Raw genomic sequence first — 26516 nt, 5'->3', positions numbered from 1 at the left:
TCGCTGACTCAACAAAGGGGCCCCACAAGGGTGCGTGCTCAGCCTCCTCCTGTACTCCCTGTTCATCCATGACTGCGTGGCCACACATGCCTCCCAACTAAATGATCAAGTTTGCAGACAACATAACAGTTGTAGGCCTGATTACCGAAAATGACAGCCTACAGGGAGGAGGTGAGGGCCCTGGCAGAGTGGTGCCAGGAAAATAACCTCTCTGATCATGGACTTCAGGAAACAGCAGAGAGAGCACGCCCCTATCCACACCGACGGGACCACAGTGGAGATGGTGAAAAGCTTCAAGTTCCTCTGCATACACATCACCGATGATCTGAAATGGTCCACCCACACAGATAGTATGGTGAAGAAGGCGCTTAGGAAATTTGGCTTGGTCCCTAAGACTCACAAACTTTTACAGATGCACAATTGAGAGCATCCTGTTGGGCCTGCCTGGTACTGCCTGGTACTGCACTGCCCGCAACCGCAGGGCTCTCCAGAGGCATCACCGGTGGCACACTGCCTGCCCTCCAGGACACCTACAGCACACGATGTCACAGGAAGGCCAAAAAGATTATCAAGGACATCATCCACCCAAGCCACGGCCTGTTCACCCCGCTACCATCCAGAAGGCGAGGTCAGTACACGTGCATCAAAGCTGGGACCGAGAGACTGAAAAACAGCTTCTATCTCAAGGCCATTAGACTGTTAAATAGCCATCACTAGCCGGCTACCACCTGGTTACTCAACCCTACACCTTAGAGGCTGCTGCCCTATATACATAGTCATGGAATCACTAGTCACATAAATAGTCACATAAATAATGGAACACTAGTAACTTTAATAATGTTTACATACTGCTTTACTCATTTTATATGTATATACGTTGGTTAAGGGCTTGTAAGTAAGCATTTCACGGTAAAGTCTACACTTGTTGTATTCGGCGCATGTGACAAATAAAGTTAGATTTGATTTAATTTGATATACTGTATTCTATTCTACTGTATTTAAGTCAATGCCACTTCGACATTGCCCGTCATAATATTTATATATTTACTCCATTATTTGACTTTAGATTTTTATGAATTGTTAGATATTACTGCACTGTTGTAGCTAGGAACACAAGCATTTCGCTACACCCACAATAACATCTGCTAAATATGTGTATGTGACCAATAAAGTTAGATTTGATTTTAATAGAAAATGACTGAAGTAAAATTGAAAGTCACCCAGTAAAATACTATTTGAGTAAAAGTATTTGGTTTTAAATATACTTAAGTATCATAAGTCAATTGAATTGCTCAAATATACTTAAGTATCATAAGTAAAAGTTTAAATCATTTCAAATTCCTTATATTAAGTAAACCAGACAGCACAATTTTCTTGGTATTTATTTATGGATAGCCAGGGGCACACTCCAACACTCAGACATAATTTACAAAGGAAGCATATGTGTTAAATGAGTCTGCCGGAACAGAGGCAGTATGGATAACCCGGGATGTTCTCTTGATAAGTGGGTGAATTTGAATTTTTCTGTAAAAACGTAACGAGTACTTTTGGGTGTCAGGGAAATGTAATGGTGTAAAAAGTAATTTTCTTCAGGAATGTACTGAGGTAAAAGTAGGAAAACAAAATACACGGTAAGGTGCAGATACAACAAAAAACTAGTACTTCAAAGTATTTTTTTACAAAGGTACTGGGTTACAACAGGCACAAATACTGTAAGCACAACATACCACTGAACATACAGTAAAGAGAGTGTAGCAGATATAACAAGCTGCTGTCTCCTCTATTGTTTAAAAGAGGGGACTGTTGGAAATAGAGAGATAAGGCACTGATGTCTTCATGCCAACATGGGACGACTTGCTTCTTTGCAAAAAACGTCACGTTGATGATGTACCTATCTGAGCTCACGCGAGGACTGCGATTTCATTGCCAGCAGTGTGCGACAGAGACAGCGAAGATGGCGTCGCAGGAGACCGAAGCTTCTCCGCAAGCCAACGGCGAGGTAAAAATGAATTAAATTGTATGACTGTCTTCCATGTGTGAACGTACCAATATCGGCATATGGCTAACTCGAGTAGTGAGTGGCACTGCAGACATTGTTATTGAAGTGTGATCGTTTCACACGCGAGCTTTTGACGTTGTCAATGCCGGTCGGTTTAAAAACGTCCCCCTGCCTTTCACGGTGCGTTTGTTACAGCATCTTGCAAGTTAGTTATTTTCTGATAAGCCAACAGAACTGTCGACAACCATATTTCTGACCAAAATAATGAGGTCGGTACTTGGGGTAACAGATCACGTCATGACAGTGGATGATTGGGTTAGCCCGTTTTAACCTAGCTAGTTAGCTACAAGAGTGGCTAGCTAGACTGGCGATGATATTTCGTCAGCCTATGTAGCTAGCCAACGTTCGTTAGCAGAATCATTTGTCAATCATTACCTTTAATCGCACGGCCTTCTTCAATGGACTAAAGTTATTACTTGATACACTAGGCTAGTCTGCTGCCTAACACTATCAAATGAGTGCTAAACGAATCACAGCCCGACGCTGAGAATGATCGAACATCTGTGTTTTCTAGATTTTAGTTCGTTAGCTAATTGGTTATGGATGTTGCATTTTATTAACTAGCAAGCAGATCCGACCCGCATGCTTACAGGTGCACTGGGGTCAGACAGGATTCATGTGTAGATTAAGACACGGTGGAGTTGGCGCAAGATATGGCTCTGAAACATACCTCAATCCAAGGGATGATAAATGTGCTGTATTCCGATTTGTCCCATTATCCAAACTGTTACACCGAGAAGTTTGCTGGAAGGGTTAGTTAAAAGAGTTAGGTAACATGCAAAGTAGTTAAAGTTGCTAAACATGCTTTGGTTGTCTGTGATGAGGTTGCTAGACATTTGCGTTAAATGCCGAACCAACTACCCTACTTTAATTTGTCTGTTTTATGTAACCATACCAAATGTAAAATGTACTAATTTGGCTGTCCTGGATTTACATTTATTATGTTACGTCTAGCCTGAGACCAGGCTGTTTTTCTGGTAAACTGCCCTTTTCATCCTCAAGCCATAGCAGCCATTTTGGAATTGCAGTGTCAGCCAATCTGCTTCTTTGTTGTTCAACGCGACATGTCATTCCATAATGGCTGCTGTGGCTACTGATAACTGTCATTCAATCTTCTCCTGTAACAGTTGGGATAATGGGACAATTCGGAGTACAAAGCATTTATCATCCCTGAATTGAGGTATGTTTTCCAAGTGAGATGCCGGATAATCTAAACAATTTACACGGTGAGCCTGTCTGACCCTAGTGCATCTGTAAGCAAGCGGGTTGGATATTCTGGTTAGTTATTAGCTAACTAGCTAGCAAGCTAGTCACTACTCATCAGTTAGCAAGCTAATGTTGACTTCAGTCAAACATCATTGCACATGCATGCCACGGGACTGTCATCCCCTTCTGAGCAGATCTGATCAATTACTCATTTTTGGTTCGTGTGACATTTGCTTTCCACTGCGAGACTAGCATGTAAAAATAAAGAAAGGGGGGGCCTAATGTCTTGCTGTGTCTCAACAAGCCTCCCGATTTGACAGGTGTGTTCGGTTATTAAATCAACTTGAAACGCATCCACTAGAGGCCCTCTTACCACGCTAACCTTCAGAGTGGTGTTCTTTAAGGTCCCCGGGGCTTGTTTGTGCAGATACTCGTGAATGCAGTGGATAATCAACTAGAAGTATCTCCCACTCATAGGAACCAGTTTGGTCCTCTTATCACAGATACTGTAACTCATCTAACCAATGAGGAATGCTACAGGAGCCAAGGCAGCAGCTGTCTTCCGATTCCCTCCATGAAAGATTGACAGATAAGGGCTGTGTTGCCTCTCATAGCAGTAGGCAAAGCCATTGGTTGTTTTCAATGCTTTTACTCTGTGTCCCATTGGCAGAATTTAGTAGTGGGTAAAATGTTAACCCCAGTTGACAATGTGAGTTGTAAGGATTACTTCTTACTGGGAAGATAACACAGTTGGATTTTGGATCCTGTGTCATCTTGGGGTGCCCTCCGGAACAAAACGGAGCATCTGCCACAGATAATGGAATCATTCCAGTCAGTTAACATCATAAGGAAACTGCTGCCTTCACGCAAAAACACTCATGCAGTACTGTTTAGCTTCAGCCTCTTAGGCCATGGTGGTCACTGTGTTGACTGAAACCTTTTTGACTGTCAGTGCAGTTTGTTCTTAGAGGCTTGCTGTCCATCCCTTTTGTGTTGGTGACATGGAGGGGAGATGTGATTTTCAGAACGTGGGGCCTGTCTTGTGACTTGGAGTGTGCTTGTCTTTTGTGTCACTGGGCAAAAATGCACCACTGCTTGGGCTTTCTGACTGCCACGTTCTTGGCTTGGAATGTTTCCTTCATGCTGCACTCACTCCGGACCATACAACTCAATTAAACAGGTTTTTGCTTACATGTCAAATCCTATCAAAGTAGCTATGTCATCATGGGTCCTACTAGTAGGCTTTCAGGGGAACATTAATGCAGTGTAAACCATTGAGAAACCTCAGGAAATCACTGTCTTTATAAGTGACTCACATAATTCATTGGTGGCTCTTGAAATGAGTCCCAGACTGGATAACCCCAAAGTGCTACTTTCCGTCAGCCTTGTTTGTTTTTTTCTCTTTCTCGCTTCAGGTAAAATGTAGCTGATGCTGGAAAATCAATGATCTTTTCTTATAGTGATCATGGAAACTGGAAGCTTTTGGGGCAAAATGTCCTACAGTCGACAAAACAAAATACACCAGACATGGGTGAATTTTGTTGTCTGTAACCACGTTTCCATCCACAGTTTTTATGCAAGCAAAATCACGACCGCTGTGATGGAAACGGGAAGTTTCAGTACAATTTTATAAATGCCGACAGACTAGGGACGTTAACCATTAAACGGTTAGCTGCTGAAAATACATTTGACCTGTCATGATATAGGTGAATTTGCATAATTTAGTGGAATTAAATTGGCGTGTGTATTTCCGTTAGTCGTCATGCATCTTATCACACGCGTACAGCATACCGTGGCTAGTTTGAGGAGCGGAATAGCCGATCACCTGTCAAAAAGCCTGTACCGATGAGAAACGTGCTTTTGTCAGCATAGTCATTGCGCAACAAATAACATGCGATTGCATCTAAAATTGTTAACTTTGATGGCCACGATTTTAAAAGGAGCTGATTCTTTTTTTTTTTTTCTCGATCTCAACTCGTAATTAAAGTACGCCTCCCATTCGAGTGCGTAGGCTATAACGTTAGTCAATAGTAAGAAGGCAATCAGCGCGTCACTCACCACTTTGCAATTTGAGTTTGCGGCAGTATATTTGTTTGAAACCTGAACATTTTGCATCAAATAATGAGTCATGTCTTGCCTTGCTTCAAAGTAGCCTTGCAAAAATCCATCCATAGAAACGCGGAGGCAATTATTTTAAACTTCCTCATGCCATTAATCAGCATTTCTCTCCTGTTCAAATTAAATTCCCGTGAATTGCGTTTTGGCAAATGTTTAAAAATGACGTTTTATTAGCTGCTTCATTACAGCAGTTGCATGTTAAATAATAGACCATAGAGCCTTTTAACTGTATGAAGCTCTGTGGCGACAGAGCCCCACCTGTTTTGAGCCCCACAGTTTTAGGTTAGAAATAGTGTAGCAAAGGGTCTGAAACTTTCCGGGGAACTTTCCATGGGAAGTTAAGCCTGGGAATTTTGCTTAAATTCCTTCAAAAAGTTATCTTATAACAGTGAATGTTTTTTTTATGGGATACACATAAGGCAATTCTAGATTTTGTGGCATATTTTAATTAAACTATCCCCAATTCAATGGAATTGCAACCCTCTGCATGCACAGTGCATTTTTCCATCACATGTGCAGTGCACTCTTCCATCACATGTACAGCTGATTCTCAAGATCTTGCACACTAATGAGATGTTATTGAGCCCACACTACTACACTGTCTGAGCCAAGGACTTCATGCTTTCTGGTAAGTTTTGATTACAATACTGGGTGGGTTTAATATTTTATGACATACATTATTTTTTGTTAACTAGTAAATAGTAGCCTACAGCCAAGTCTGTTTAAATCATTTTTAACTTGTTAACAATTTCTGCTTGTTAGTTTTTGCTACCATGTGGGTTTTAGCTTGCTTGAGCCTGCTAACTGAGTGTTAATTCATCTGTTTCCATACATGTTTAAACAACTCCTTTGTAAAGATAGATTAATTTTAAAACATTTAACTGCCTAACTATTTATCTGTACATGGAATTTTATTTTTTATTTTTTTTACAAATGTTTTTCTAATCTTTACAGGAAAATGTCACGGGCACTATCTGATGTGTGGAGACATTTCACTGCATCTAATGTAGAAGGAAAAGCTGTGTACATTTGCAAATACCGTGCCAAATCATATGTGAAGAATGCAACAAAGATGCAGAATCATCTGGCCAAGTGCATAAAGTTCCCTCCGCGCTCACAACAAGCAACCTCTGACAAAAGTCCCTCTACTTATATTCGAGGTGAAAATTATGAGTGGACACATAATCGATAGCAACAGCTCATGGTCCTCCTGGAATAAGATTTTTTTTTTGACTCAATGGAGGAATGTAGTCAGAGAAATGCTAATGAATGTATTGCTCGAGCTGTGTATGCAACTGGTTCACCTCTGATGCTCACAGGCAATGTGTATTGGAAGAGATTTCTGAATGTTCTTCGCCCAGCATACACCCCTCCAACCAGACATGCTTTACCTACTCATTTGCTGGATGCAGAGTCCAACAGAGTTCAAGTGAAGGTCAAGCAAATCATAGAGAAGGCAGACTGTATTGCAATCATCTCTGATGGGTGGTCAAATGTTTGTGGGCAAGGAATAATGAACTACATCTCCACCCCTCAACTAGTATTCTACAAGAGCACAGACACAAGGGGCAACAGACACACCGGTCTCTACGTTGCAGGTGAGCTGAAGGTAGTCATCAATGACCTTGGTCCACAGAAGGTATTTGCACTGCGTACATGTTGAACCCCAAGTATGCTGGCAAGAGCAACCTGTCTGGGGTGGGGATCAACAAGGTCTATGGTGTCATCACTACTGTATCTCGCCACCTTGGCCTGGATGAGGGCAAGGTTCTTGACAGTCTGGTGAAGTACACTTCCAAGCAAGGGCTTTGGGATGGAGATGCAATATGGCAGTCGTGGCAACATACCTCATCAGCCACCTGGTGGAAGGGACTTTGTGGATCTGAGGCTCTTTCCCCTGTTGCCTCCATCATCCTCCAAATCCCACCAACATCAGCCACCTCGGAGCGCAACTGGTCCTTGTTTGGGAACACACGCCAAAGCACGCAACAGGCTGACCAATACAAGGGTTGAAAAATTGGTGGCCATCCGGGAAAATTTGAGGCTTTTTGAGTCTGACAATGAGCCATCCTCAACAAGGTTGGAAAGTGACAGTGAAGATAAGGCCTCAGTCTGATGTTCAAGAGGTGAACATTGAGAAGACATGGAAGCCTGAGAGGAAGACAACCAAAGCTTTAGTTTCTAGACTATCTTTTTACAGATGTACAGTTGAAGTCTGAAGTTTACATGCACTTAGTTTGGAATCATTAAAACTAGTTTTTCAACCACTCCACAAATTTCTTGTTAACAAACTATAGTTTTGGCAAGTCAGTTAGGACATCTACTTTGTGCATAACACAAGTCATTTTTCCAACAATTGTTTACAGACAGATCATTTCACTTATAATTCACTATCACAATTTCAGTAGGTCAAACGTTTGATACACTGAATTCCAGAAAATGATGTCATGGCTTTAGAAGCTTCTGATAGGCTAATTGACATCATTTGAGTCAATTGGAAGTGTACCTGTGGATGTATTTCAAGGCCTACCTTCAAACTCGGTGCATCTTGCACTTGCTAGCTAATTTTGCCTTTTTAGCTAGCTTGCTGCTGCTAGCTAATTTGTCCTGTGATATAAACATTGAGTTCTTTTTTTACCTGAAATGCTAGCAGTCATCATAATTGAATCAAGTCGACACTCTACTGGCAAATCCTTCTCAATCATTGTCACATGAAGATAAATTCAAGATAAAAACGTCTCTGTGCTCATCAGCCATTGGACATAAAAATTACACATGTTGAAATCACAAATTCAACAATGAGTGGTTTGGAAGGAAGCCGTGGCTAACTGCAAGCATCTCAATCAAAGCAATCACTATTTAACTTCCCCTACCTGTAATTCAGTGGAGAGGGTGTGTGTGGTCCAAGTCTCTGGGTTTAAGGATTTAAAACATCTGTCTGAAAGGGTTTCAAAACATGAGAATTGTGCATCACATATAGACAACGCTGTTAAACTTGGGTTACTGGGGAAATCAAAAGTTGTGACTCAACTACACACCTCATAGACGAGCCATCGACCTGCACAACCAATGAACGGAGGAGAATAGGTACGTGCTTGCCACAATTATAGCATGCATTAAATTGTGTGGCAATTGTGAGACAGCGCTCGGGCCATTTAAACAGCACATTGATAACTTGACCAGGAAGTTGAAATTAGATTTTTATTTCAGGAACAAATCTTGCTTTTCAATGTTAGTCAGAAAATATCTTGTTCGAAGACCCTTTTTTTAATCAGTGCTGGATTATGATGATATTGTCTATATGCAGGCCTCAGCAAGTACATCTAGCACAATCCAAAACACATTTTGGGGTTGTATGTATGAAGTGTACAGAGAAGCTATTGCTAAGGAGGTGTCTGACTCCTTTTGCGTCTGTACAGGCAGACGAGACCACTGACGTCTCCTGTAAATCAAAGATGGTAATCGTGCTGCGCTACATGTTGCCAGACAACAGTGTGGGTGAGAGGTTTGTGGCGGTGAAGGACAAAACTGGTGTTGGCCTCAAGTCCTAGCGCCACTGAATGTCAAGAAGCTGGTTGCACAAACCTACGACGGGGCAGTGGTGATGAGTGGTAATGTACGTGGTGTCCAAACGCTACTGAAGGATACTTACCCAAACCAGCAATTTGTGCACTTTCTGTTGGTTACGTAATTTTACTGTTTGGGGAAAAAAATTGTTAGTCGGCTGCAAAATGTACCAACGTTTGCATCCTTACGACAGACATTTTGTTCGTTAGACATGGTGAGATCGTTTTGTCTGTAAAATGTTTTATGCAAGAAATGGCAGTGGAAACAAACTTTTTTTAATGCACACATATTGATATAATAACCATCATATCGAAGTAAACTTAAGTCACGCGATATGTGGTCCTGCCACTATGACTCTGAAAACCATGCAGTTCGGCTAGATAAATAATGAACTTCAGAGGGTGGTGGTGCAAGGTCATGAGCTTGATGCTCCTTTTCAATAAATACCGAGGGTCTTATTCTAGTGACATGATGGCTGCTGTATGACAAATTAAAAATGAACTTGCTCTTTTGTCCATAATCATCTCGTGTAGGACATACCCGCACTATGTCTGCGAGCTGTTGGCTAGAGCGCACGCGCCAATACCAGAGTGGGCACTTTTGCTATATAACGCAACATTTAAACCATCAGAGTTGAAAATGCAATGGAAACCCATTTTAACTTGTATTTCTTTATACGGTACTTAATTAAGAACTTAAGCACGAAAGTTGTGCACTACGTCATCACGTACGACTAGTCAATTTGATGGAAACACGTCTCTGGTGGGAAAAGGCACATTTTGTTAATGCAGAGAATATTTGCATAAATCTTTTGCCTAGCTATTGAAATTGCTTTTTTAAATTTACATTTTTGCACCCTACATTCCACTTTATCAGTGTTGTCTTGAGAACATGCACCAAGACGACAAGATTGGGCAAGTTTGCTATTGATAGAGACAGTTTTTGTGACAACCGATGGAATCGCATTGAACTGAATAATTCCATGAACTGAATAAAAAACTGATGTGGAAAAGGTGTTTTTTTTATGTCATCACGCACAGCTTTTCATCTGTAACAAGCCAGTTTGATGGAAACACTCCTGTGCATATCTTTTTGATGGATATTTCGCTAGTGGATGGAAACCCATCTTAGGATTCCCTGATTGATGTGGATGCACGATATAGCGGTGAACATATCGGAATCGGCCGATATTAGCTAAAAATGCCAACATCGGTATTGGCCGATGTCTAGTTCAACGCCGATGTTAAAAACCGATGTCAAAGCTACCGTGCATACCTATATAACGTAGGTACTTGACGTAATAACTCCACGTACAATTTTGAAACGACTGAACAAATGAACAATGGAACAGAATAGCAAGTAAGTGAAAGAAATATGTTTGGATTGTTTTACTGGTAATGGGGACATACGTAAATGCCAACAATAACTTCAGTTAAGAACATATTCTTATTTACAATAACGGCCCGGGCGAAGCTGGGCCAATTGTGTGACGCCCAATCACGGCCTGATGTGATACTGCCTGGATTAGAACCAGGGACTTTAGTGACGCCTCTTTCACTGAGATGCAGTGCCTATTTAACTACTAGAATGCTTAAAAGGTCGCACAAATTTTAAATACTGGTTATTTGTATCTTTTTGTTTTTGGCAAGGACAATATTGGATATCGGTATCGGCCAAAAATGTCATATCGGTGCATCACTACTGATTTTGATGTGGCGTGTGTGTGTGTGTGTGTGTAGGTGAGCAGCAATGGCGCGGCTGCAGTCGTGGATGGCCAGGCCGTACAGACTGCTGCTGGGGACCCTGCACAGCAACCGCCGGCTCCACCAGCCAACGCATGGTCGGTCATAAAGGGAGTCCTCTTCAGGTGGGTCAGAGATGTGCACACGGAAAGTATTCAGACCCTTTTACTTTGTCCACATTTTGTTACGCTACAGCCTTATTCTAAAATTGATTAAATAGTTTTTTTCGCTCATCAATCTACGCACTACCCCGTACTGAGAAATCAAAAACTGAAATATCACATTTACACAAGTATTCAGACCCCTTTACTCAGTAGTTTGAAGCACCTTTGGCAGCAATTACAGCCTGGAGTCTTCTTGGGTATGATGCTACAAGCTTGGTGTAACTGTATTTGGGGAGTTTCTCCCATTCTTCTCTGCAGATCCTCTCAAGCACTGTCAGGTTGGATGGGGAGCGTCGCTGCACAGCTATTTTCAGGTCATTCCAGAGACGTTTGATCGGGTTCAAGTCCGGTTTCTTGCTGGGCCACTCAAGGACATTCAGAGACTTGTCCCCCCCCTAGCCACTCCTGCGTTGTCTGTGTGGTTGGAAAGTGAAGCTTTGCTCCAGTCTGAGGTCATGAGCAGGTTTTCATCAAGGAATTCTCTACTTTGCTCCGTTCATCTTTCCCTCGATTCTGACTGCTCTCCCAGTCCCTGCCGCTGAAAAACATCCTACTGCATGTTGCTACTGCCACCACCATGCTTCACCGTAGGGATGGTGCAAGGTTTCCTCCAGATGTCACGATTGGCATTAAGGCCAAAGAGTTCAATCTTGGTTTCATCAGAAACCAAGGCACACGATGGAGCACGCGGAACCCAAACCGCGTGCGCCATCGTGCATAAATGTATTTTATCCCCCCACACCAAACGCGATCACGACACGCAGGTTAAAATATCTAAACAAACTCTGAACCAATTACATTAATTTGGGAACAGGTTGAAAAGCATTAAACATTTATGGCAATTTAGCCAGCTAGCTTGCACTTGCTAGCCAATTTGTCCTATTTAGCTAGTTTGCGGTTGCTAGCTAATTTGTCCTGGGATATAAACATTGAGTTGTTATTTTACCTGAAATGCACAAGGTCCTCTACTCCGACAATTAATCCACACACAAAACGGTCAACCGAATCGTTTCTAGTCATCTCCTCCCAGGTTTTTTCTTCTCTTGACTTTATATTGCGATTGGCAACTTTCATAAAGTAGGTGCATTACCGCCACCGACCATGTTCGTCGTTCAGTCACCCACGTGGGTATAACCAATGAGGAGATGGGAGAGGCAGGAGTTGAAGCGCGATCTGCGTAACAAATAGAACTGACTTCTATTTTAGCCCTTGGCAACGCAGATGCTCGTTGGCGCGCGTGCAATAATTGATTAATATAGATTTCAAAATGTATTTTGCAACACTTGCGCATGCAACGCGAGCGGTCTAGTCAGGGTATAAGTCTAAATATTGCTGTTACATTGCACAACCTTCAATGTTATGTCATAATTATGTACAATTCCGGCAAATTTATTATGGTCTTTGTTAGGAAGAAAGGGTCTTCACACAGTTCGCAACGAGCCAGGCGGCCCAAACTGCTGCATATACCCTGACTGCTTGCACAGAACGCAAGTGAAGTGACACAATTTCCCGAGTTAATATTGACTGCTAACATGCATTTCTTAACTAAAGTATGCAGGTTTAAAAAAATATATATACTTGTGTATTGATTTTAAGACAGGGATGGATGTTTATGGTTCAGTACATTGGTGCAAAGCCAGCGCCCTTTTTTTTTCGCGAATGCGCTTGTTAAATCATCACCAGTTTGGCGAAGTAGGCTGTGATTCAATGATAAATTAACAGACACCGTATTGATTATTTGCAACGCAGGACAAGTTAGTTAACCTAGTAATATCATCAACCATGTGTAGTTAACTAGTGATTATGTTAAGATTTTTTTTATAAGATAAGTTTAATGCTAGTTAGCAACTTACCTTGGCTCCTTGCTGCATTCCACTAACAGGTGGACAGCCTGCCACGCAGTCTACTCGTGTTGTGCAATGTAATCGGCCATAATCAGCGCCCAAAAATGCAGATTATCGATTGTTATGAAAGCTTGAAATCGACCCTAACTAATCGGCCATGTCGACCTCTAGTACGCACTACCCTCTGCAGTGTCTTACGGTTGGATTCCAAGCAGTTCCCTGTGATGCAACTGGTCAGGATGCACTCGATGGTGCAGCTGTGGAACATTTTGAGGATCTGGGGACCCATGCCAAATCTCCTGTCTCTAAGACAGTCATAAAGAGGGCACGACAATGAAAGGCATTGTCGTGTCCTCTTCATGACTGTCTTAGTGTGTTTGGACCATGATAGTTTGTTGGTGACGTGGACACCAAGGAACTGTAATCAATCCTCCAACACTGACGCTATATTAAAAAAAAAAAACACTTGTCTTTATCTCAACCTTTTGTTTGTCACACATACTTTACGGTAGATGCTAAGTGGGATTGTTGGGACCCCTACCTTAACCGTTTTAAATTTCAACTTTAATGGGGTGATGTCATTTGGGTAGTCCCAAATCATAGAAATTTAATTCTATTTCTATGGTTCCAAGCATCCCACTTAGAAAAAATAACTTTTACACATTTGACTAAAAGTTTATTTGGTTTCAATTGGACTAACTTGACTTTCTTCTTCTCTTTCCTCGTCCTCTACAGGATCTTTGTCATCTGGGCCATCAGTAGCTGGTTCCGCAGAGGGTCCTCTACACCAGACCCCAGTACCCCGGCTGGGGCACCGCATTTACCCAGCCGAAACCTTTTCCCCAAGGAAAGCCTCATGGTACGCCGGCCTTTTCACACCGTTCTGCATAAGCGATTAACCCCAGGTCATGTGACTGTATTGACTTCCTGGTTGACCTTTGGTCTGTGCCTGCCGCTCAGTTCTCTGGGTGAGTTGTGTGCACAACTTGTCTCCGTTGATGAGCTTGATCCTGGCTAGCTTATTAACTCAGTAATTAGTTCACACTGCTGGACAAAGAAGCTGTGCCACAGCAAACAACCACCCAAAGTGGTTGAGAACAAGTCAATAGAAGAATATGGAAATGGATAACATGAAGAATAAATGATAACCTGTTTTCTTTTTGCCCTCAGGACCTGTATGTGTACATCTCACAGGACGAGGTGTTCTCTGACTTCAACGACACACAGTCCCTGTTCTGGTTCCATAGAGACCTGGTCTACGGAGACTGGAACACTGGAGAAGATGGGGACGGCTGCTATGAGCACTCAATAGATCTGGACATCCCAGAGGTGAGGGGGGAGGGGGCGACTGGGTAGGAGAGGGAGCAGGAGGGAGAAGTGAAGGTAGGATGTCCATTTTCTAATCTCTCTCTCTTTCGCTGATCCTATGTGTTACAGAAGGTGCAAATGAATGGTTCCCTCTACATCCACGTGTATTTCACGAAGACTGGATTCCACCCAGACCCCAAGCGCAAGGGCCAGTATCGTCGGCTAGCGACAGTCCATGCCACGCGTAGTAAGTAACTGCCCCCCCACACTCTGGTGCATGCATGACCTTGTCAAAGTAGTATGTCAGTGGTTTGACTCACGTTTTACTCTTTGACTCTTTCAGTGCTGAACAAGTTCAAACGCAGGAAGTTCGTGAAGACTAAGAACCTGCTGACGGGGGAGACCGAGACCGACCCGGAGATGATCAAGGTCAGCTGTGTTTACCATGATGCGTAGACCCTATTTTATTTTCGGTCAGTAAAACCAGTCCGCACAGTATTGATTGACTGCCGTTCCTCTTTTCTCCCACCCCCCCCACCCCCCAGCGAGCGGAGAGCCACGGCCCAGTGGAGATCATCTCCCACTGGCACCCCAACCTCACCATCAACATGGTGGACGACCATACAGCCTGGGTCAAGGGCTCGGTCCCACCTCCACTGGACCAACGTAAGCTCTACCCACCTATTCTCGTGCGTCTCAGTGGGTCATACCAGAGCATGTACTAGGAGGGTTGAGCTCTACTGCTTCTTTACAAATATCTAACTAAAGTTGAAATACCTTTTACTTACTGCTCTATTCTGTCTGTCTCATTTTCTCAACCCGTTCTTTTTACCCCCTCCAACCCTACAGATGTGAAGTTTGACGCGGTGAGCGGCGACTACTATCCTATCGTCTACTTCAACGACTACTGGAACCTGCAGAAAGACTACTACCCCATCAATGAGAGCCTGCAGTCGCTGCCTCTGCGCCTGTCCTACTGCCCGCTGTCCCTGTGGCGCTGGCAGCTCTACGCTGCCCAGAATGCCCGCTCACCATGGAACTTCCTGCCAGAGGACACCTATGAGCAGTCTGACGAGGACCAGGACTCTGTCAAGGTCAGGGGTTAGAGGTCATAGGCCAGGGGAGGGTGTAAATAGAGAAGGAGATATAGATTTTTGTTTTGCTTTTGCTCCTCCAATATAGCACATCTTAGAATCAAACTGGTCCCCGAGTCTGGACTCCATGTTGTTTCCCTGGTAACCGTTGTTAAGGAACTGTGTTGTCTCTGTAGGTGGCCCTGCTGGAAACCAACCCCTACCTCCTGGGCGTGACCATTGTGGTCTCAATCGTTCACAGCATCTTCGAGTTCCTGGCATTCAAGAATGGTGAGCTCACTGTGCTTCTTTTTCCCGCAGCTTAACTGCCTATTACATGTATTTTGTGTGGTTGAATGTTCTTTCTATTCTGGTGTGTGTGTGTGTGTGTCAGACATCCAGTTCTGGAACAGCAGGCAGTCCATGGAGGGTCTCTCTGTGCGCTCCATCATCTTCGGGGTGTTCCAGTCCCTGGTGGTGCTGCTCTACATCCTGGACAATGAGACTAACTTTGTGGTGCAGGTCAGTGGGTTTTTCATTTATATAAATAAAGACTTGTCACCAGACCCTTTGTAATGTCATTCATCATGGCAGGCTCTGTACGCATGTCATTCATGACCATTGTACTAGAGCAGAGTGGTCCCTTTTCTAATCCCCATCTCGTGTCCCATTAACATCCAGGTCAGCGTGTTCATCGGCCTGCTCATCGACTTCTGGAAGATCACCAAGGTCATGGACGTCAAGGTGAGATGGAGAACAGGTATTTCTCTTGTTTTTGGTTGCACAAATGAATCCCTGTTTGTTAGCTAATCTGGATGTCGGTTTCCCCTTAGTTGGACAGAGAAAACAAATTGTTCGGGATCCTCCCACGCTTATCAATAAAAGACAAGTCAACGTATGTGCAGTCCTCCACCAAAGTCTTCGACGACGTAAGGAAACGCGTCAACACCACACAATACAATAGCTTTTATTGCCCGCTAGAATGGAAAATCTTCTACTGATGTTTTTTGTCCTGTCCTCTTCCCTCTGCGTAGATGGCTTTCAAGTACCTTTCTTGGCTGCTGTACCCTCTGTTCGGGTGCTATGCCGTCTACAGTGTGTTGTACCAAGAGCACAAAGGCTGGTACTCATTCGTACTGGGCATGCTCTATGGCTTCTTGTTAACCTTTGGTGAGTCACTGGTGGTCATTGTTCAGGAATGTGATTATAAATTATTATATTTTGTCTGATTTTAAGGAATTCCTATTTTTCTGGTCTTTGAAAATCATCCTTTCCTCGTTTTTCTATGCTGTGATGATCAAATCGCTAAATATCAGTTGCACAGTCCAGGACAAGTGAGAGTCTATGCCGTCTTAATCCTCATTTACATAGTCTGATTCCTATTGACAGTCTGTCCAAGCAGACAGTCTAGCCTTATTGACCCATAAGTCTATAGTTATTGATAGTCTGTCCTTGTTAACACATTCTCTCCCAAATGTGTCTCCATTAATTGACATCCTAAGTGATATTCTACCCTAAGTGACACTGTCAGAGGAGGACTAAGTGCGATGCTCATTGTTTCTTTGATCTGATGCGTTGTCGTGTCTGCTTTGTGATTTGGCTCAGGTTTCATCACGATGACGCCACAGCTGTTCATCAACTATAAGATGAAGTCTGTGGCCCACCTCCCATGGAGGATGCTCACCTACAAGGCACTGAACACCTTCATCGACGACCTGTTCGCCTTTGTCATCAAGATGCCCATGATGTACAGGATAGGATGTCTCAGAGACGGTGCGTTATCACTCACTGCCCTCCCAACACACACATTTCATAGACTTAAGTACAGCTCATTCCGGGTCTTAACAATGACTATCCCATTGTAAAAAATAAAAAAATAAAAACTAGTTCCCTTAGGGGTTTAACGGTACACGTATTCGTACCGAACCGTTTCTTTCTGGCTACATCGTGGACCTGAATGAATGCATCCCAAAAATATATGAACAAAGTAATAAGACTAGGCCTACAGGCTATGTCTACGCTCCATTGTATGCCCTTTTGAGTACATCTGAGCTGAAAAATAACATGCTCAGGCTGTTCCGTTAACGACTACAGCGGTTCCTCATTTGAAATCATACTGCAGTATAGTGAACGGTATGTTGTGATATGTCAGTGAGTCGCAGCGCTTGCAGTTAATACTCATTTAAAACACCAGAGGGCATATTTGATTACATCTACTCTATCTAGTATTTTTACCCTTCTTTTTAGTAACGAAAACACAAAGATGTTGATGAACAAATACTGTATACTACTTTCTATTGGATATTAAGTATATAGTGTACATCATGACCTAAAGGTTGTGTTGATTATGTGGATTATACTTGTCATTTGTAGGGGGTTGAAGCATTTCCGTCAGGGCAAATCACGTCTGTGATATTGAGTTAGACATTTCAAACTTTAGTCTTGTCAGGTGAACTGTTGTATCTTTTGGTTTGATCATTTCGTTTAAGCGTTTCAGTTATAAAAATTAGTAACAAAAGGGAGCCTTGAATAATTAAACAATAAATGAACTGCAGCAAGTTGGCGAAAACAATTGCAATCACGAATGTAAGCGACTCTTAATCCTGGCTGTGCTATTATTGTATTTGTTGTGTTCCAAATCGTCCTAATTTTAATTTAATTTTTTTAAATTTAGGAATTCCCTTCTCCCAGCTGCCAATTGCCAGATATCTCAATTCTTATTAGCCAATGCCCATCACATGATCGGGTCCTTATCACAGGCATCGCAGCTTCGAAGTAGGCTGCGAGTGACGACAAACTGATGCAATGGCGCACGTCCTTATCGAATTCCGAGGCGCATATTAAAGATGTCAGAAGAACAGTCCACATTTTACTTTTCGTCGTCCAACAAGATGAGTAGGCCTAACGAACGGCAAAAGCACTAGCCTACGTCAATCTACAGTAGAAAAGTTGACCTATTCTATTGGTCAGCGTGTCCTTCTGTGCGACAAAGAAATATTTCAAATATAGTCTGGGACAGTTGATAGATCCCAAATGAACAAAACCACTACATTAAAAAAAAAAACTTTTAAAAAAGCAATGAGGCTGATGCAACAGATCACAACGTTTAGCTTAAAATGTTGATGGGCTATTAGGCTGTTTCTTTACATTGTAAGCGCAGCAATGCACACACTACAGTAGGCTATAAGCGCTAATGTTCCAAAATGCAATTAGCGGGGAAGACACCCTTCCTGAAAGTGCACCGCAAATGTGAGCGGTTTCATATGACAGAGATGAAAATATCCTAAAGAAATGTTGGAAGTAGGGAAGACCCAAAGATGCATCCACAAGCATGGGTTGTTAATATGACTAGGATTGTGTCTTTGGCTGCTGGACAACGAAAGACAGTTGAGATAAATGAAGACTGGTTTCAATTGCATGTGAGGAAGTGTTTAAAGAAGAATCCCATTAATGTTCCTATGGTCGGAACATTGCAAAAAATACTGTTGTCTGTAGTTCTAGATGTATTTATGGGTTGATCATCTATGGAAAGAAGTTAGAGGGTGCTCAACCAACGTGAGTCGAGGTGCAACCAACAACAACAACAAAAATTCTCTGCTTATTTGAGCTGTTATTGCCATATGGACTTTGTCTTTAAGCAAAAAGGGGTATCTTCTCTATACCACCCCTACGTTGTCACAACTGATTGGCTCAAATGCATTAAGAAGGAAAGAAATTCCACAAATTAACGTTTAACAAGGCACACCTGTTAATTGAAATGTTTCCCAGGTTGGCTACCTCATGAAGCTGGTTGAGAGTGGTGCAAAGCTGTCATCAAGGCAAATGGTGGCTACTTTGAAGAATCTCAAATATAAAATATATTTGGATTTGTTTAACACTTTTTTTTTTTGGTTACTACATGACTCCATGAAGTTATTTGGATTTTTTTACAAATTATCTTTGAAAGACAGGGTCCTGAAAAAAGGACGTTTCTTTTTGTTGCTGAGTTTATATATCCAACATATTCAACATGCATTATATAGTGATGGTTGTATATCAATTACACCTACTATAGTTGAAAAAAGCTTGCCCGGTTTTCCAATAGTGACTGGTTCCACTTCTGTATTTCATCACAAGGTGGAGACATTGACCATAGTACCCCAAACCCTGAGTACCGACCTGTATGGTCTACCACGTGTCTCATTAGCAGCACGAGCTGACGATTTCTCCTTAATTATCTTCCCCATGCCCTAACATGAACTTGTCCCTTCACTTTGTGATTATTCTGAAGGAGGCCATTGAAGGCCGAAACGTCAATCTTTTAAACCTGTTTAGTGAAACTAAAGTTTTAGTGGTGAGCGAGCGTTGCGCCTTTTCCATTCCAATGGGTTCATCATATGGAAATTATAAAAAATATTATTTTAACAACTCCAAAACAATTGTCTGTCTATGGCTCAGGAACCACTTCCTCTTTCTATTATCAAGATACCTGCCGGTAACTCTTGTTGGATTCTGGGTTCAACTTGGTACATTGCTATCCTAGAAACTGGTTTTTACATCAGAAGTTGATGGTTATCTGTTGGAGCCAGATGGCTTTGGAATGTGCTGGGTGGACGGGAGGAAGTCACAGGATTGCTGTAGGGGATACGGATGGACATCTGTGGATTAGGCAAATGAGGGGTTGAGGTCAGGTCAGATCCCCTGAAGGGAGAAATGATGGTTTATTACCCTATTACTTCCTCTTCCTGTCGAACCATAATAGATGTAAGGATTGGAGAGAAGGAGGAGTGCCTAACTTGGAGTATATATACTTGTGGTGGTAGAAACATGTGTCTAATGCAGCTGTATTGATCCTCTGGGAAGAATAAACTTGGTTAAGCTTTCAGAGTGTCAGAGTTTTATTACTCTGAGAATTAGAACACTTAACTGTTAGGTCAGCTTATGGGGTCTCCTGTAGGCCATCATTGTAAATAACAATTAGTTCTAAATAAGAATGAGTTAAATAAAGGTTACTTTTTTTTCCTTTTTTTTTATTTTTATCTGTCAACGACTAGTTGGAACTCTTAAGACTGGAGAGGCTTCATGCATAGCAAGTTACGATATTAAGACTAAACAGGACGCGCTCTTAGGCCTACAGCTCAGTGGTGGTTATACAGAGCTACTACTATAAGAACCCATATAATGACATGACTTATTATAATGAGGATCATAATTGTAATAACAATAAGGAGATTAAGAAAAAGGAGGGTAGAGAAGCGAGAGCTGCTTGCATATTATGTGTGACAAACAGATGGTGTTGGATTATAATACCTTTTCTGCCTGTTTGGAACCGTGTAAACAACACAAGTAATACCAGAGAATCTGTTCTAACAAACATTTGTAAAGCCTTTTATTAAAGCGTAGCAAAGATTTTAAAAACAGACGGCTTGCTTTACCCAACATTTATCTGACATTTTGCAGTTGTGATACTTGGTACTCACGGAGTCAGTAGACTATTAAATAAACTCTCAAACAGGCAACAGAAGCAGGATCTGTCTCATTCCTGTAGACATACTTTTGGTCATGTGTATGTGGAAACATGCTCGTTGAACATCTCATTCCAAAATCATGGGCGTTTTAGTATGGACTTGGTCCCCCCTTTGCTTCTATAACAGCCTCTACACTTCTGGGAAGGCTTTACACTAGATGTTGGAACATTGCTGCGGGCACTTGCTAGGCGATTTAGGACTAGCTTGCAGTCAGCTTACCAATTCATCCCAAAGGTGTTCATTGGGGTTGAGGTCAGGGCTCTGTGCAAGTTCTTCCACACCTATCTCGACAAACCATTTCTGTATGCACCTCACTTTGTGCACGGGGGGCATTGTCATGCAGAAACAGTAAAGTGCCTTCCCCAAACTGTTGCCACAAAGTTGGAAGCACATAATCGTCTTGAATGTCATTGTATTCTGTAGCATTAAGATTTCCCTTCACTTGAACTAAGGGGCCTAGCATGAACCATGAAAAACAGCCCCATCCTCCACCAAACTTTACAGTTGGCGCTAAGCATTGGTTCAGGCAGCGTTCATCAGCCAAACCCAGATTCGTCTGTCATCACTCCAGAGAACACGTTTCCAGAGTCCAATGGCGGCGAGCTTTACACCACTCCAGCCAACACTTGGTATTTGACATGGTGATCTTAATCTTGTGTGCGGTTGCTCGGCCATGGAAACCCATTTCATGAAGCTCCCAACAAACAGTTCTTGTGCTGACGTTGCTTCCAGAGGCAGTTTGGAACTCGGTAGTGAGTGTTGCAACCGAGGACATCATTTTTACGCGCTACAGCACTCGGCGGTCCCATTCTGTGAGCTTGTGTGGCCTACCCCTTTGAGGCTGAGCCATTGTTGCTCCTATATGTTTCCATTTCACAATAACAGCGCTTACAGTTGACCGGGGCAGCTCTAGCAGGGCAGAAATTTGACAAACTGACTTGTTGGAATGGTGGCATCCTATGACGGTGCCACGTTGAAAGTCACTGAGCTCTTCAGTAAGGCCATTCTACTGCCAATTTGTGTACGTAGATTGCATGGCTGTGTGCTCAATTTTATACACCTGTCAGCAACAGTTGATCAGGCTGTTGATTTTGACCTGTGGAATGTTGTCCCCTCCTCACGATAACTCTGTGCATTGAAATTGCCCTCGATATAATGTAATTGTTCTTGGTCCGTAGCTTATGCCTACCAATACCACAACCCTACCGCCACCATGGGGCACTCTGTTCACAACTTTGACATCAGCAAACCGCTCGCCCACACAACGTCTGGGGTTGTGAGGCCCGTTGGACGTACTGCCAAATTCTCTAAAATGACGTTGGAGGCGTCTTATGGTAGAGAAATGAACATTTAAATTACTTCGCAACATCTCTGGTGGACATTCCTGCAATCAACATGCCAATTGCACGCTCCCTTGACTTGAGACATCTGTGGCAATGTGTTGTGACAAAAGTGAACATTTTAGTGGCCTTTTATTGTCCCCAGCACATGCCTGTGTAATGATCATGCTGTTTAATCAGCTTCTTGATATGCCACACCTGTGAGGTGCATGGATTATCTTGGCAAAGGAGAAATGTTCACTAACAGGGATGTAAACAAATTTGAACAATTTAGAGAGAAAAGCTTTTTGTGCGTATGAAACATTTCTGGTATCTTTTATTGCAGCTCATGAAACATGGGACCAACACTTCACATGTTGCGTTTTTATATTTTTGTTCAGTGTAATTAAGTTGGTGTTTCCTCAATTCTGCACAAAGCAACATATAGGGAAAGGCGACAATTCAATGGTCACTGAAGATTGTTTCAGAACCATGGACAGCTCTATTTTTCAGCAAAGGGCCGAGTTACTCACTTATTTGTAGCTTTTGTTCAAAATAAGTTATACTATAAAGCAGGGTTAAAGACATTCTTTCTGATTGTCTTTAGCATGTTTACAGCCGTGGATATGCGCCCATTCTTGGTGGTTGAGAATATGGAGATTCAGCACCTCAGGAAAGTGCTCCAGCCACTGAAACTGGGCCTCTCGCACCCATGTCAGCACACGGGTAGGACCCGCTCTATCTAAGCAAGCTAAAGCTGACGTTGTTAATGAATTGGCCAATGCACCATGTGTTGAGCTTACTACATATCAGTGATGGGCAACTCCAGTCCTCGGGGTCTAGAGTGGTGTCACACTTTTCCCCATCCTTATCAAACACAGCTGATTAAACTAATTGCATTCTTTTTTATTATTTAAATTTTTCTCCCCAATTATCGTGGTATCCAATTGCTATCTTGTCTCATCGCTACAACTCCCGTACGGGCTCGGGAGAGACGAAGGTCGAAAGCCATGCGTCCTCCGAAACACAACCAAGCCGCACTGCTTCTTAACACAGCTCGCATCCAACCCGGAAGCCAGCCGCACCAATGTGTCGGAGGAAACACCGTGCACCTGGCGACCTTGGTTAGTGCGCACTGCGCCCGGCCCGCCACAGGAGTCGCTGGTGCGCGATGAGACAAGGATATCCCTACCGGCCAAACCCTCCCTAACCCGGACGACGCTAGGCCGATTGTGCGTCGGCCTGCTGCGTCGGCCGGCTGCGACAGAGCCTGGGCGCGAACCCAGTCTCTGTTGGCACAGCTAGCGCTGCGATGCAGTGCCCTAGACCACTGCGCCACCCGGGAGGCCAACTAATTGCATTCTAAACTGAAGATTATGATTAGTTGATTGTTGGAGTCGGGTGTGTTAACTGGGGCAAAAGTGACACCCCAATCAGGCCCCAGAGGACTGGAGTTGCCCATCCCCGCTACAGATGGATCTCCAGGCCTACAGAGGGCTAATTAAAGGATAAAAAAATATATATTGTTAAAGTACATTTCCTGCAATTCTACACATTTTGGCATAGGGTGGAGGCAAATGTTTGCAGTTTTAAATATGATCACTCGTGATCAATGTGCCCCACCCGGGTCGGTATTTCGAAACATGCTTACTTTACTACAAGTTTAGATAGCTGGCCCGCAAGACTAACTAAACAATCAAATATTTATTTGCTGACAACGGCTAATTGGGTGAGTGACTGATGCACAACCACATGTTTTAATTGCAGCTTGTGTTTTCTATTATTCTAACTCTCAACAGTAAGTTGAGACCCAGGCTGAGTTGGTCAGCCGGCTACAAAATGTTCTGCGGGTTCATCCCTGGTGTAGATGAAAGGGACGGGTTAAGGATTCTCAAGCCTTGAGACAATTGACATATGGGGTATCAACTGAATATTAGGAAGGTGTCCGTAATGAACAATGTCTGAGCCATGTTTACATATTGATTTCACACGCATATTGCACTTTATTTTAGTGTTGTTGTTTTATTGTTTTCATTTAAGAAAACGAAGAAAAAAAATCATTTTCCCGCTGTACCGAAACCGAACTGTGACCCCAAAACCACAATATGTACCGAACCATGGGTTTTAGTGAACATTACACCCCTGGTTCCCTGTAATAACTCTTATGTTTCCCTCCCACAGACGTAGTATTCTTTGTCTACCTGTACCAGCGCTGGATCTACAGGGTGGATCCCAACCGGATGAACGAATTTGGCACCAGCGGAGCGGAACCCACTGGAGTGGACCCTAACAAGGACAGCACAGCACCGGGGGAGGTCACAGCCACAGGGGAGGTCGCCGCCATAACAGAGAAAGCAGAGGAGGAGAAGAAGAACGATTAACATGACCAACCTATCCGCCTTCTTGCCCTCGCTCCTGGGGCGAAGCGGACCTGTGGAAACCAGGCAGAGTGAAATGTCACTTGCCAGGGAAAAGGAGTCATTGTATTCTGTCATGGACACCGCTACATATTTCTGTTTAACTCTCTTCTTTGTGTGGGCGATCTGCAGCAAATCGTAATTAATGTAGACTCACTTTTTTTTTTTTTTTTTGCAGTTCAAGTGAAGTGAAACGTGATGTACTGTAATCTTTATCTTTTTCAATGGGTAACAGTAATGTTTTGGAAGCAAGGTTGTGAATGTGGGAGGCCCAGTTGAGGGTGGAAGGTCGCAGTACATATCTCCGTATTTTCAGATCTGCGACATTTTTGGATTTCTTGTGATTATTTTTTTATTTAAATTTTTCATTCCATGTGTGAACGCAGTGTGTCATGGTGGGGTAACTGGAAATTGGTGAGTAGTGCTGGAGGAAACTGGAAGTGTCCAGAGCCAAGGGCGACGTGAAGGGAACCAAGATGGACGACCTGTCCAACACTACCCACGAAAGACAGACTACCCTCCATTTTTAAACAAATGGTCGATGTTCCAAACTTGAACAAAAAAAACAGCCTTGTAGGTATTAATATAAATATTAATATTATTAATGACTTGATTTCTGTTTTCAGTCATTAGAATTTATTTAGTATGTTCTGAAACTACAGAATCTCAGCTTGTAATGTTAATACTCATGTCAAAATGTCTAGCAATAGCTGATTTACAAGTGTTTTTGCCTGGACTTCTGATTTTTGAATTGTTTTACTACATTCACACGCCAAGCAGGACCACCTTGACATACACAGTCTACAAAACATTAAGAACACCTAAAACATTAACAACCCTGCCCTCAGAACAGCCTCATAGCGCCGGGGCATGGACGCTACAAGGTGTCAAAAGCGTTCCACAGGGATGCTGGCCAATGCTGACTCCTATGCTTCCCACAGTTGTCTGGATGTCCTTTGGGTGGTGGACTATTCTCGATACACACGGGAAACTGTTGAGTGTGAGATGGTGTAAAGCAGTGTTTCCCAAACTAGGTCCTGGGGACCCCAAGGGCTGTACTTTTTTAGTTTTTCCCCCTAGCACTTCACATTCAAATAATCAACTAATCAAGTTTAGATTATTTTAATCCGCTGTGTAGCGCTAGGGCAAAAACCAAAACATGCACCCTTTTGGGTCCCCAGGACTGAGTTTGGGAAACGCTGGCATAAAGGCATCTCGCAGTAAAGTCACACACCTACACAAATAATTACTTTTTTCCACTATTTATTTTTCCCATAGGGGATTTTTTAGAAACACTTAAAATAAGGGCTGTTTAGGCTTAACGGGGCGCGATTAGTTATTAACCGTGTAAATCTCTCTCGGACAAGGTGATTTATCAATATATTCGGCTCGATTTATTCTCAGCTTTTAAAAATGCTAATTAGCATCAAAGTAGACGACATGCAAGACTACAAATCCTTGCAAGCTCCTCATCTTTAGCTGACGCCTTTGCTAACAGGTATTGTGTACATTTCCAACTTACCCAAGACAGTTCTCAGAATTGTGAATTTACGGACATTTTGTCAATTTATTCCTTACTAAATTTAGTTAACAGATGGTTAATCCAGAAATTCTTACCTTTTCCTCGTTTTGGCAGTCTCATCCAGAGCATCATGGGCATGGTTATCAAAACATGACGCCAGGGTAAGACTTCACAAAACACATCCCTTATTTTAAGTGTTTCTAGAATCGGTTTTATGGGTATTATTGCTCATACTGTGGTACTCTAAGAAAATATTTTCATTAAACTAGCACAATTTTAAAGGGGCAAATTGTAGTTCAAGCAAATGTTCAGGCAACTACTGAAGGTACACCCTGCTACTGTCTTTGGTAAACAGTTGAGGGATGGATGTAACCACTGTTGAAATAAACCCATAAGACAAATTATGTTCTCTAAGAATCAATGGGTGTATGTACAGTTGAAGTCAGAAGTTTACATACACCTTAGCCAAATAAATTTAATCTCAGTTTTCACAATTCCTAACATTTACTCCTAGTAAAACATTCCCAGTCTTAGGTCAGTTAGGATCACCACTTTATTTTAAGAATGTGAAATGTCAATAACAGTAGAGAATGATTTATTTCAGCTTTTATTCTTTCATCACATTCCCAGTGGGTCAGAAGTTTACATACACTCAATTAATATTTGGTAG

General features: G+C 42.6%; 1 protein-coding gene across 1 annotated transcript; it reads left to right on the top strand.

Moving 5' to 3' along the window:
- Window positions 1-1843: 1843 nt before the first annotated feature.
- clptm1 (CLPTM1 regulator of GABA type A receptor forward trafficking) lies at window positions 1844-25048 on the top strand. The gene is made up of 15 exons (XM_071359472.1): window positions 1844-1999; window positions 10690-10817; window positions 13436-13559; window positions 13871-14029; window positions 14138-14255; window positions 14352-14437; window positions 14554-14674; window positions 14858-15102; window positions 15279-15372; window positions 15476-15603; window positions 15763-15825; window positions 15915-16010; window positions 16116-16251; window positions 16687-16854; window positions 24089-25048. The coding sequence occupies exons 1-15, from the start codon at window positions 1883-1885 to the stop codon at window positions 24286-24288; spliced, it is 1983 nt and encodes a 660-aa protein (XP_071215573.1). The 5' UTR covers window positions 1844-1882; the 3' UTR covers window positions 24289-25048.
- The last annotated feature ends 1468 nt before the right edge of the window (window positions 25049-26516 follow it).

Source organism: Salvelinus alpinus, chromosome 22 (assembly GCF_045679555.1).
Source record: "Salvelinus alpinus chromosome 22, SLU_Salpinus.1, whole genome shotgun sequence".
Classification (NCBI taxonomy): Eukaryota; Metazoa; Chordata; class Actinopteri; order Salmoniformes; family Salmonidae; genus Salvelinus; species Salvelinus alpinus.
This window is presented reverse-complemented; position numbering and strand designations above follow the sequence as displayed.